Source organism: Micropterus salmoides, unplaced genomic scaffold (genome assembly GCF_014851395.1).
Source record: "Micropterus salmoides isolate LMB-PRFRI ecotype aquatic unplaced genomic scaffold, ASM1485139v1 Ms_hic_scaffold_3, whole genome shotgun sequence".
Taxonomy (NCBI): domain Eukaryota; kingdom Metazoa; phylum Chordata; class Actinopteri; order Centrarchiformes; family Centrarchidae; genus Micropterus; species Micropterus salmoides.
In genome coordinates, this window is record NW_024042261.1 from 23,804,194 (window position 1) to 23,817,551 (window position 13,358).

General features: G+C 41.2%; 2 protein-coding genes across 3 annotated transcripts in view; one reads left to right on the forward strand and one right to left on the reverse strand.

The window, feature by feature from the left end:
- dock10 (dedicator of cytokinesis 10) overlaps positions 1–1,934 on the forward strand; it is a 43,131-nt gene extending 41,197 nt beyond the window's left edge. The window contains exons 55-56 of one of the 2 annotated variants that reach the window (XM_038693463.1): positions 384–522; positions 949–1,934. In XM_038693463.1, coding sequence (XP_038549391.1) covers positions 384–522; positions 949–996 — 187 coding nt within the window. In that variant the 3' untranslated portion in view covers positions 997–1,934. Of the gene's footprint in view, positions 1–383; positions 523–701; positions 924–948 lie in introns of those variants that run through there. The other variant, XM_038693462.1, reaches the window with a different exon arrangement.
- A 5,681-nt stretch (positions 1,935–7,615) lies between these two features.
- Positions 7,616–13,025, reverse strand: LOC119883016 (guanylate cyclase soluble subunit beta-2-like). The gene is made up of 15 exons (XM_038693464.1): positions 12,717–13,025; positions 12,535–12,608; positions 12,213–12,307; positions 11,951–12,111; positions 11,751–11,850; positions 11,361–11,599; positions 11,101–11,188; positions 10,818–10,921; positions 10,455–10,671; positions 10,060–10,380; positions 9,811–9,959; positions 9,500–9,646; positions 8,672–8,826; positions 8,398–8,582; positions 7,616–8,299 (listed from the first exon to the last, which is right to left on the reverse strand). Exons 1-15 carry the CDS (start codon positions 12,717–12,719, stop codon positions 7,941–7,943), a joined length of 2,397 nt encoding a protein of 798 aa, XP_038549392.1. The 5' UTR covers positions 12,720–13,025; the 3' UTR covers positions 7,616–7,940.
- Between the last annotated feature and the right edge of the window lie 333 nt (positions 13,026–13,358).

The following is a 13,358-nucleotide window of genomic DNA, read 5'->3' on the forward strand; positions in this document are numbered from 1 at the left end:
AACAAATAATTTTTACAGCTAAACAGATTATGACAGTGTGACAGAATTATTAGATTGAGATTCTTACCCGTATGAGTAAAGGTCAAGGGTTTAATTTGCAGCGCTAATAATGAATATCTTAAAGCAAGTCAAACTTTGTCAAATACATGTAAATAAAAGTGAAGGAAATAGTGTAAAACACACAGGAAAACCTGTAAACTCTTAACAGTGTTAAAAGCAGCCATCAGGCAAACTTGTTTATGTTTAATCAATGGCAAGAAATTGTTAGAGCCTAATAGTTTTTGACAATGTTTTTGGAAAACATCCTAACCTAGATCATTAAAGGTCACGCTCAATGGCATGATTACAGCATTAATAATTAGTACTCTGTTTGCCCCCTGCAGGCAGTTTGCAGAAGCCTGTGGTCAGGCTTTGGATGTGAATGAGCGTCTGATCAAGGAGGACCAGTTGGAGTACCAGGAGGAGATGAGAGCTCACTACCGGGACATGCTGACTGAGCTGTCTGGCATTATGAATGAACAGGTCTCACTATGCAATGACCAATGAGCGTCATTACCGCCCTGTTTTTTGTCTGGCATGCACAATGAGCATCATCTTTTCCTATGTATTATTTTATGACATTGCTCATTTTCATGGACACCAGCCTCTGCTTTACTTCATAGCTCTCTCTACTTCCTTTCAAACTTTTTTTCTCATTACAGCTACAAAAACGTGCTCTTGCTGCCAGTACCTCATCTCTCCTTAACAGCTCTCTGTCCACTCTTTCTAAGACTGGTATGTCATGTCATCAGTCAACATCTATTCACCTTACTACTTGCTTACCCTACTTTATCTTTCCCCATATGCCAGCCTATACCAACCTATTCAAGAGCATGCTAGTCTTGATGCTTACCTCCTTTTGAATTTTCCTGTTCCAATGCAAGCTTTTTTTTTCTTGCTCTTGCCCAGATTCCTCACACAAGACAACCAGGAACGGAACGGCACAGCGCCTTCTGAATGACCAATAGACTCACAAGAAATTCTTTGTGCCAGTGAGGACATTTTTTCCCCCCCAAATGGCTTTGGGGTGCCAGTTTGAGCCTCAAACCGGCTCATTTGCTTCTTTCTGACTGTATTTGTTTCCTGCTGCAGGGAGCAGCGGGCTAGTGGAACTGTGACTGGTGGCGAGTGTAGAGAAAACAAAGGAAGAAGTGTGTAGACCGTGGTCGTGATAGTCTGTAGTCCTGTCGTTGAACGTTGACTATCTACAGTAGAGGCCAGGCCAGCTGGACTGTTAGCTATCGTTTGTTTTGGTTTTAGAGACTTGATCCATGTGTCTTATGGATTCCCCTGCCCTGCCAACTGATTCATTAGCTTACACACTGACAAACAAATACACACATGCACACAACATGCGCCTTCTCTCCACAACCCTGTCCCTTTAGAAAACAGTGACCTTACTGAGCTTGGGGTGCGTTCAGCTTTATACAGTATGTAATATATAGCTTTCTGGTGCATTTTGATGACAGTTTTTACAATTTTTCTGTGGAATATCATTGTACTTTAAACTATCTCAAGAGGTCTTGACTGATGACTGATGTGAAAAAAACAAAGATTTGGATTACAGGTCTTTAAGCGAGCATCTGAAGAATTGAACGCACCTCCAGTTCCTGTTTGAATGTAGAGCAGCTCCACATTGCTACTTTGTATCCTTGCTAACATTCTGGAAATATCAGCTTGCCGATTTTGAAAAGGAAACAAAACAAAAAAAGTATGTTTTGTAACATTTTTATGATTGAAACTGCATTGTTACTGTTCCTGTTCTGTTTTGAATTGTAAATAAGAAATATTAATATTTAAAATGTTTGAAATGTTTCTTTTTAAAAATAAATATATAAATATTTGTTTAGCTGAATTTAAAAAAGAACAAAAACTAAAGTTTTATGTATAACATTTAAATAAAATTTTGTTAATGTCCAAAATTCATTTTCATCAGCATTTCTTTATCCACTGTCATGATGTCAGTGTTGCTACAATTGTAAGTCTTCTATTCTTTCATTTGGCATTGCACCTTACCATCAGATCACACTTGCTCTCACTATAGTTCACGTCACTCAGTATGTTGATACCAGGTTTCCAATCATGTTGAATGGAGTAAAGTAACGTTCTAAAATGAAATTATGCTTTGGTTGAAGCTATGCACAGCAGCCCCTCATATCCTGTCTATTGACTGGGCCTGAGACTAAGCAGCTGCTAATGCTAGATAACTGTGAGGTCCTTCACATGTACAATAGATGGAAACGTGTGAAATAGAAATGTGTAATGAGCAAACTCAGCCTGAAACAAAAAAGAAAAAAATCACTTTTTGCCTTTGTCAATGGAGCAGCGACTCTTTAAATCCATCAGCTCCAAATACCAACTATATTGTTTTGAATTTTAACTCATACAGTAGTAGACCAGTAGCGGTAGACTTTAACAGCAGTACAACAGAAGGATAGTGGAGGTAAACCATTTTTCATGTGTGAAACTGTACAGTAAATGTTCACTATTCATACCCTCATTCTTTAGTTTGCTCTGTATTGTTTGCTATCACATTTTATTAAGTATTAAAGTCTAGAGTAATATGCAGGCTAAAATATTTCCCTTTGCATATCGAACTACAAGATAGGTGTGAGAGTCTCAACATATTTTGAATTCAGAAAGGCAAGATTGCTGTTGCTGTAGCAATCCTGCCTAAAATGAATGGACAAACTCCAAAAGCAACAATCCTTTGTTTTGGATCATTGATTTCTTTTTCAAAGTCAGAGGGGTCAGAACAAAGTCGGCAGCTGTATGAATCCAAACTGGACCAGTTTGTTTAGATGTGATGGAGCCTAGAGGCTCTCATCATCACTGCTGCCTGTCGGTCTGTTGATTGGTCTCTCTGTTTCACACTCCACTCTCCAATGTGTTTACCCTAGAGCTCTGTTTTCCTTTGTGCTTTGCATCTTCATTGTCGACTCTATATTTCTCTATATTTCACTATACCCATAACTGATGCCCCAAGCAGACTATATTACTAGTGCGTGGGCTGCTAGGAAGCCATCTGAAAATAGGAATTAGTAAAGAGATGGATTTTGTTTTAATTGATAACAGGGAGACAATTAGGTGACTTTTTGAATCGTCTGTTCTTCTTTTCAGTCACGTAATCATCTGATTTGCTGAATGTTACCTCTAGACTTCCTTGTAAGTAAGGTTTAATATAAAATTTTAATTCTGAAGTTTTATTGGCAGACTAGCCATTTTGACACTCCCTTATATACAGTATTTTGTGTGCCTATACTAAAAGGACTCTTGGTATAGTCTGTAGTTGTGTGTCAGAGTGTTGTCTGCAGATTTACTGTTCATGCTCTGTTTGCCTTTCTGTAACTGCAAATGGTAACATCTGTGGGTCCAGGGTAAAGTAACTTGTTATTGGGATATCCATAAGTCACTTCAAACTTTCATACAATGCTTTGGCATGAAGAAGTTACATAGAAGTGTGGTTTTATAGATCTCTTCTTACATCAAACAGGCCTCTTTCGGTCTGAGTATTTGATTAACAAAGCATGCATATCATATAGACCAGTGGCAAATAAAGTGATGTAGACAGAAACCTGCAGAAACCTTATGATAACTGAAGAATATAAAACTTGCGGTTGAGGTTTCATTGAAAGTGAAATGACATTAAAACCTAAAATGTGATCTGACATAGAAAAGTTTTCCACGGGATCTGGTGTCAGTTTTTTTCCAATGGGTATAATTACTGACCATGCAGAGAGAGAGAGTGCAGCAGAGAGGCTGTTTACATATTGATGCTCAGCCTGGGGTTGGGGCACTGCACATAAAAAGAGGTTAAGTGGCTCTGAACATACTGCTGGTGAAAGACAGCATGCAGCCCTCTGTCTCTCTCACTTGTCTGTCTTTATGTTTGCCTGACAAGACAGCTGACACATTTATATCTCTTGTCTCTTCACTCTCCCTCTGTGGTTGCAAACTTGAGGGGCAGCAGATTGCGTTTCACTGACCTCTTGCCTCTTCTTCACAAACCCCTTTCCTTTCAGCCAATCAGTATTTCTCTCCTCCTCAAGTCTCATCTCTCTTGCCTCCCTCCCTCTCTGTAGCCTATTTTGTGAACCAGAAAGAGGGGGCTGATTGGGTTTCTCTCCTCTACAGACTGGCTTGTGTATGCCTGTCTCCCTCCCAGTGGCCTAGACTCTGGCAGGGTCAGGTTGCTCTGAGCCAGCACCATTCAGTCCAGGTTGCAGGTGACAAAATGTCTCAAACCTGCCTGATAGGTAATGGCTCTTCCTGGCAATATTTTTATATTTTAATTTATACCTCTTCTCATGTTAGAGTCAGGCTAGCTAAGCTACGGGAGCTCTCAGAGACAGTTTGGTCTATATTAATAACGGGTTACAACCTGTGCCCACACAAGCTCCATTGCAGCACCTGACCATACAATCACAGCTGTGGAAGCCCCATTGAGTGTAATTATCTGTAATTTTCTCCTTTGTGTGCAGCCTTGCCTGTATTTGATGTCTGTTGCAGTGATTCCTTCTCTTATTATTTATCAAAGGCCTGTTTTGTTTTTATGTTTTTTTCCAAGACTGCCTGTCATCAGAGTTAACCCCCTGACCTCTGCCTTTATCAAACAACATCCATATTCATGAGAGAGAGGACCACATATTTAGTAGGCTTAATTTAGGGGCCAACCAAACCAGTCTGTCTGTGAAATGAATGAAACCTCACTTTGCATGGGCTCACAAATGTGACAAAGACAAAAAAGACAACCAGTCTATATTTGTGCAATTAATCAATTGTAGGCCTACCTTATTTTTAACCCCTCCATTGCAAATACTATATGATCTTCTGCATCACAATCAGAACAGAAAGAAATGAAAGGTGGCCTTTTTTAGTTTCCTTCCTAGATTTATCTTTGCTGACAGGTTTAATTAATCTTTTAGAGGGAGGATATTGTAATCCCAACGGAGACACAGGCATTATAAGAGGAAGTGTGAGGTGCAAAAAAATATGTTATCTCCCCCATCTTTTCTTGAGCTTAAATATGAAGTTGCTGCACATGTTGTAGCACCAAAACGTTGTCAGAAACACGCATATTTCAGTGATCCTGCAGGTTCAGTAGGTCTCCCGCTATTCAAGCTCTTGTGCAGTGCACATTTCATTTCCGACCCCTGCTTAGTTTTCCTGAAACTGGACGCTGGGGGTTGATTAATAAAACATCCATTGTGTGCTGCTGGCCGATCACCGGAGCCCTGTCAGCTGTATAAGTGGTGAAAGGCGACATAATCTCCCCATGAGCAAGATCTGGACTGAGATTGAGGTACAAACGACAAAGCCAGGCACACATCTGGAGGACCACATAGCCCTACGCCTCGGGAGCAGCATGTTAAAACCCCAGCAGCACGGTGAGGTTCTCTTGCACGACTCCCCGCAGGTTTTTGGGAAGCCGTGGTACTGGCAGCGCAGCAGCAGCACCATGGAGAGCACGCGCAGCCTGGCGCAGGTCATCATGGAGATGCGCGATGAAATCAAGAAGCTGGAGGAGGAGAACCGGGAGCTGCGTGGAGACTACGGTCAGCGGTCATTTGGTGCCGTGCACAGGGAAGGCACCCCGGCGTCTTCAGCAGCAGAGCAGCGGGCTGGAATGGAGGAAAACCCTTATGTGAACCTGAGGCGAAACGCGTCTGCGCCAGTCCTGGAGGGACAATACAAAGGTAAGACAAAGGGCCCTACTGCACAGTTGGTTGCTTGTAACCAGTTAATTATCAAAATAGCACCATAGACACCAAGTTATGACACATTCCTCTAGCACACAAGGAAGTGATTTATTAAATAATGTCTGGTGTGAAGTGAGATGATTGTAATCTATCTGTAGGCTATCTACCAGTAATCTACTAGTTCCAACAATTTAGTATCACACTTTTATTAAGTTTGGTGTCTCACAAGAGACAGATTAAAAGAAAGAACTATCAGGAGCAAGGTACAAGAGCCAAGATATCCAAAAACAGAATTCACAGAAACTGAAACAAAATGTGGACAAGAAATCCATGTATTTATTTGAAGTGAATGGAAAGTTATTATTGCTCAGTGTTTACTTTCTATTAACTACTTCTGCAATGCATCCATCCCAATGCATCATGTTCCATGTTATTTCACAGAGAACACTGTCATGACTGTCAGAAGGTACTCTATAAGCTCCAACCTGTCTGGGGCAACCACGAGAGAGGGAAGGACTGACATGGTACAACGGAGTGAGTCTGGATGGGTAAGGCTACAAGAAGAAATCCAGCGAGGGAACCCCATCTTTGATAACTCATCCAGAGGAGGAGTGGGGAAAGTCACCAACCGGCACTCCCTGCAGGAATTTGTACACAAGAACAGGTACGTACAGGCATGTCATGCACATTTTATCTCAGAAATGTAGCTTTAAAGCAACATTCTTAAATCAAGATTGGTTTTATTTATTATATTTGACACAGCAGAGATTAATTAATTTTAACTAGTTTTAACGTATTAAAACCTACACCTTATACACCTTTTCCTAAGTTGCAGTTTTGTAGCCATACAACTTGTGATTTATTTGACCCTTTAGGGCCAAGGTAAAAACTGTCACATTCCTTCTACCTGTGGATGACATTTACACCAGCCGGCCAGTTCTGACCAAGCACCAGGAGGAGCCTAAAATCACCGAACTGGCTTCCATAACAGAGACAGACTCTTGAGAGAGGACACAGTCCTTTCAAAGACTTTGGCTGTGGCCATGAGACAAAATGCACACATGAACTGAGCCTCTGTGGCCTCAAAAACAGGTTAGCCTCTTCATTTAGGTCAGTGTAGATTGGGCTCTTACTGAGTGAGCCAGCAGACCGATTTTTATCACACCTTACCACACAAACAGACGACTCTGGTTACAGGTGTTGTTTTCATCCGGTCAACAGTGATGAGACACGGGACCCTCTGCAGCGAGGATCAGATGTCTGGACTCCTCTCCCAACCTGGGGTGTCGTTTTTGGAGTGAGATGCACACCTGCAGGTGACAACTCTTTTATGGACAGTTGTGGCCAGGCCTTGTGAGCAACATCACACTCATTATTTATTCATCTTTGTTTCTTTTCACAATGTACAGTTAAATGGGTAGTCAAGGGGCCCACGTGTGTTTAAACATGTGACTTGTTTCTTGACGGTGTTCCTAAAGAGTGTATTTTCCCACACTGTAGTCTTTGCTTTCATGTATGGAAGGTTCCTTGTAAATATACTTCTGTTTGGCATATTAATATAAAAAATAATGTAAGGCCCCTTTAACGGTCATTATAAGCTATTACCTGTGACATATGCTGTGTTATGAATTGTTTTGATAAATCTTAAGAGTCTCATTTATTTTTAACATTGTATTTCACTCTTATATTGTGGGTAAGTATAATACAGTAATATCCCACTTAAGTATATTTATTAAGTCTGGATATATAGCTGGATTCTGTGCAGTTTACCTCTAGTTGAATATACTGCAGATTTTGCTGGTTTAAAATGCAGCAGGTAAACAAGGGTGAGCATGTTGATTCTTCACTATGTTGCATGAAAACAAATGAAAATTGAATATTTTTACCTTCTGTGCTCATAAGATTTATTGGGAGTCAATCACTGACAGGGCAAATGCATTCATTATTTAGCATGTCAGATACATGAGCTACAAGGGAAGCATACACTGTCAACTTAATATATATTTGATCTGCTACGTACAATGTATCAGGCTTTTGCTTAAGGCAAAACAGTGCGGAGAATAGCTCGCTGATGTAATACATAGCGAAAATGATACCATAAGAAAACTGTTTTGTCAGTGGTACATGTAAAATACGCTGCACCATGGTTGATAAATCATTTATAGTCAATCAGCCATTCAGCAAGTAATTACAATTACCAGCTCACAACACCACACAGAAGTTGGTTCGGGTGTGTTTGCTTTGAGTGTTGGTTTCCACAGCACTAGTAATCAACTGTTGTTCCTCTGTGTCCACATGGTTGTCTCTGTCTACGCCATCCATATTTGTTTCTGTGAATTTGACTTCTGTTGCGCCAAATACATCTGTATATTTTAACTGGTCTAAAGCTCCCTCCTCTGATAGATTGGTGTGCAGGCTTCCGTAGCTCTCTGAGTATTTGGGCTTGAGGAATGGGCAGGTCTGGGCTTCATACATATGTGATGACGGTGGTGGTTCACACTGGCTATCTCCATATTTCATAGGGATCAAGCAAAGGTCATCACTGCGCTGCCTCTGAAAATCTACGACAGAGGAAAAAAAGGGAGTGAGAGATAAAAAGCGATGGATGTATATCTGATAAAGACTGCAGAATTTTAAAGAATTTGTCAGACAAACAGACCTGGTCTGTTGTAGCTCATCTGGCTGTCCTGCTGTCTAGTCCCAGTCTGTAGGTCTGAGAGACCCATAATCTGCTGCTTGCTGACTCTTATGTTCCTTTCAAGAAAGTAAGTGGTCATTCTGCCCTTCCCCTTCACCTCGATCTCCCCTCGCTTCTGGATAGCAAAGCCTTTATTCTCCAAAGCCCTAGGAAATGTGGACAGAGGGAATCAGAAAGACAGCATCACAGGGTTTGTGGTCCACGTGTTTTCATGCATGAATGTGTGTGTCCTCACTGATAGACATTTGGACTCAAATGGATCCTGTCGGGGAGGCCATGACTCTCCATGCGAGATGCGGTGTTGACTGTGTCTCCGAACAGACAGTAGCGAGGCATCTTCTCCCCAACTACACCTGCCAGTACAGGACCACTGTGGAGACCCACACGGATCTACAGTAATACAACAAGCCGTATAACAGAAGCTGCGTTAGGACAGAACAGAACAAAACATATTTCTTGCATAAAAGTAAACAATTATTTTGGTTTAATCCTTGACACACATACATAGATGAAAGAAGTATTCAAATAAGTTACTAAAATAAAAGTAGCAATACCACACTATAAAAATGCTTAATTATAAGTAAAAGTCCAGCAAAAGTAGTTGAACTACACAATTAGAAACAAAATGTACTTAAAACATCAAAGTTTAATTATGCAGAATGATTCCTATAAGTTTTATAGGATTTTTATGTAATTGGATCATTATCATTGATTTATTAATATTGAAGTATTCTTTAATGTTGTTGCTAATTTGACAATTTAATATGGTACTGGGTGGTTAAATCTGTAATCGTACATACTAAATGATCAGATGATAAGATGTTTTGTGTGTAAAATCTACAAAATAACTAGTAATCATACCTGTCAAATATATACTGTATATGGAGTAAAAAGTGCAATATTTCCCTCTGAAATGTGTTCCAGTACAATTATAACGCATCATAAAATGGAAATACTCAAATAGATGTACCTTAAATTTAAACTCAAGTACAGTACTTGAGTAAATGCCCTTAGTTATTCTACCACTGTGTATTAGAGAAATGCAGTACAAACATTCTTGCACCTGAATAGGTCCTCCTGTGATAGGGTTAATAACCTCCTTGGCAGCCAAGATCATACCCAGGGCGAAGTTGGCCACCCTCTCAGCATGGCTGGAAACAGGTATGGGCACTCCACCTACCACCATATAGGCGTCCCCTATGGTCTCAACCTGGGAAGCACCACACATACACACTGGCACTGTCAATTTGGTCAGACAATTGACATAAAGTCTTTCCACTACACGTCTACCCTCCATTGATGAGGTAACAATAAACGTACAAATGATTGTTCCTTTAATATCTATGTCAACAGGCTCTTATGTTCTGTGTGTACCTTGTAAACATCGTGCACAGTTGTGAGTCGGTCAAATCGGAGGTACATGGAGTTAAGCATAAGGACAATTTGGATGGGTTCACACAGGGAGCAGATATCAGTGAAGGTCACCACGTCACTGAACAGTATGGTGCACTCTTTAAATTCTCCTGTAGGATATACAAACACATGCATAAAGACACAAAGCAGTCATATTAGCCATACACGCAAATGCTAATATTTTTTTTATAGCATTTGCACTCCAATAACCTGCTTCCACTGTCTTGCCCTCCTTCAACTGGTTGGCGACATGTTTGGGCAACATGGCGTACAGCAGGATTTCTGTCTTCTTCTTCTCCTCCTCCAGGTGCTGAGACAGGAGGCGGAGCTCCTCTTTCTTCTTCTCCAGCTGATTGGACAGCTCCATCTCGGCCAGTCGCTGCTGATTGAGCAGGATGAGGTCGCGGGTGACGTCGTGGGGTGCAATGTCAGAAATGTGCATGTCCCTCTCCTCCAGCTCTTGGAGGCTTCTCAGCAGAGGAGAAGCTTGATAGAGCATGCAGTCCATAGAGGGCATCCAGATCATCTGACCTACGTGGAGCAAACATAAAGACGTCTTCTATTTGCTCAAGGTAGACAATGTATACTTTTGTTTTGTCCTCCACCTCTGAGCTGCAGCATGGGCCTGTCCCTCCACGCTTCTGGCATCATCTCCCTGCGTGTCTGAAGGACAAAGTGGCTGTTGATGAACTTCCTGATGCTGGAGATGGTGAAGGTGACTTCAGGATGCATAATGCTGAAGTAAAGGTCCAGGTGGATGTTCATCGTCTGGAGCCCGGGGACAATCCTCTGGAGGTTCACCCCTGCCTGGTGCACCACCAGCTGCCTCAGACACAACCAGGATCCACCAAGTGAATTTAGTTTGATCCAGTAATAACATATTTTCAGATAGGCTTGTGTGGTCCACATACTAGAAGATTTACAAAGCCTTTCTAATATACTGTATACTTTGTGATTTGAACATGTACCTGCTCATCGAAGACTATATGAAAAGGGAAAGCATGGCAGAAAGTCTTCAGATCAATGTTTAGGGTTGTCGGGTACACTGGCTCAAAACCCCTCAGCAGTTTGCCTGTCAAGTGAGACAAAGGGTTTAAGAGTTTGTAACTTTGCAAATAAAGACACACATGTACAGGTACCTGCAGGTGTGTGACTCCTGTTGCCGGCCTCGGATACAATTTGAGTTCTGCTGTCTACTACTGGCTCAACCTGTTGGTCCGAGGTTTGTATGTATGTTTATCTGTACTGTACCTTTTCCGAGGCAAACCAGCGCCCTAATTGTGTCCCAGTGACTCCTATGCACCGAGAAACTGACACTGGATCTCTTGTGATGAAGAGGCTGAGGACACAGAGAGGCTCAGATTTGGAATTTCACCAGAATCAGCACGTTTATTGTTATGGCTTATATTCTCCACAGTAGCTCTTAGTCTATACACAGTTTATGTATAGCTTTATAAAATAACATTGTTATTGTTACATACAGAACTTGGAGAACAGATCGTTAATCTAACCTTTTTAATCCCGATCATGGTATTATGGTGGTTTACCAACTGCTGGAGGGATTGGGTTCTTGGAAAAGGCCCAGTTTTACTGCTGACTACACTGGACCCAGCTGCCACAGCTGGCCACTGTGTCACCAGGAAAACCACATGCTCCTTCTTCCCAGTTCTCTCCAGCTCCTCTAGCTGGTCGACAATCTCCATTGATATCTCACTGTTAAAAAAATCTTTAGCAACAGCTCCAATGATACCTGCAAAAGAGAGCGAGAGTGACTGCATGGTCAATTTCACTAATCAGAAAGTCAGTCAAACAGTTGCATAATTATGAAAATAATACAATAATACAAAAGGACACAGATGAACAGATAAGACACTTATTCTAGAGGATGTGTTTTTAATTACCAGGAACAATTTGGCAGAGTCCTCTGCGGTCTGAATAATAGTGGAGAAGCATGGTATTATCGGGGTTCTTCTCCACCCGAAATGATGGTGCATTCATTTCCTGCAAGAATGACACAATGAATAATAAACCACAGTCTTCTACATAAAATAAGAAAAACAAGATAAATAAAGACCACTGAAAAAGGCCTGAGATTTGGCACCTTGTAAGAGAGGGAGAGGTAGCTATGAAGTGCATCCAAGTTCTCCGTGAATTCAACTAAATTGCCTCCCAGTGTCCGCAGCATGTGATCATAGCCCGAGCGTTTGCAGAACTCAAAGAAGTATACTCCAAACTGCCTCAAGACAACCTCCGGCTTCACTCCTGCCAAACAAAACAAAAACAAAACAAAAGCAGGATAATATGACCAATATTAAAACTGACCAATATTTTCTGAAAGGTGACAACACACATAATCCATTTACCTAGAAGCTTGCAGGCTTCTGCTATTAACTGCATAGTGATTTCGTCTTTGTAGACTTCATGTGTCAGGAAAGTGTCCTGGACTCCTGCTTCATCCCTGTTCATGATGGAGATGATTTTGGGAAGAGAATGGATTTATTGTTATTGTGTATATGATAAAGAGAATAAAAAATGGAAGAAGATAGGCTATGTTGATTTGAAAAAAATAACCTCTAACGGTAATGCATTATTTATTGGATACAGGCTACACAAAGTAATCGGCAGTGATTTTAACTAAGCCTTGTAACAAATGTGTAAATACAGTAAATAGAAATGTTCTTTTACCTGAGCTTGATCCACGTCTCCTCGCCAAACGTTTCAACCACCAGCGATTTCAAACAAGTGTTAATAAATCCATACTGTAGAAGACAAATACGTTAATATGCAGGCTTTTTAAATACTGGGTCTATTGAAAGTTGGGCAACTTATAAAGCAACCAAAACATAACAAATTCAGCATAGGCCTACCATATCTCTAGTAACGTTTACAGCACAGTTTGTCCACCAGACTCGTTGTCCTTCAGAGTATCCTCGTTCTCGCTCTCTACGCCATCAATCCAATCATAAACCCTGGATGATGTCCCCACCGACTGGAAGAAACCCAAAGCTTTAGGCTGCACGTGTATGGAGACTGGCAGAGGTAGATAAAGACACATTGTTGAATGAGTGTTCTTCCATGAGGAGCTGCCCAGACCAGCCTGGTGCTGAAATCAATGGTTGGCGAACATTTAACACACTAATAAAGCTACGAATAACTACGCACAAGAAATACACTGCCAATTAAATATAATATATTTTATTATTAACCTGCCAAAATACTTTGACTGCACTATTTTATATAGGCTATTAGTAGCTCTACAAGGGTGTGCGACAATTGTTAAGCATCTTTCCAAAATCACGGGCACTCGGAAGGCGCAGACCTCCGCCAAGGCCAGCAGTCCAGTTAGAGCTTGTTCAGAGGAAGTCGCGCGCTGTGGATTCAACAACAACTGCCTACAAAACAGGAGGAACTACCTCATTTTACTAACCAGCTGTAACTAACAACTTTTCCCACGTTTTAGTTTTCTTAACGTTACCTTCACTGGTTCACTGTCTCCAACTCGGCCTCTC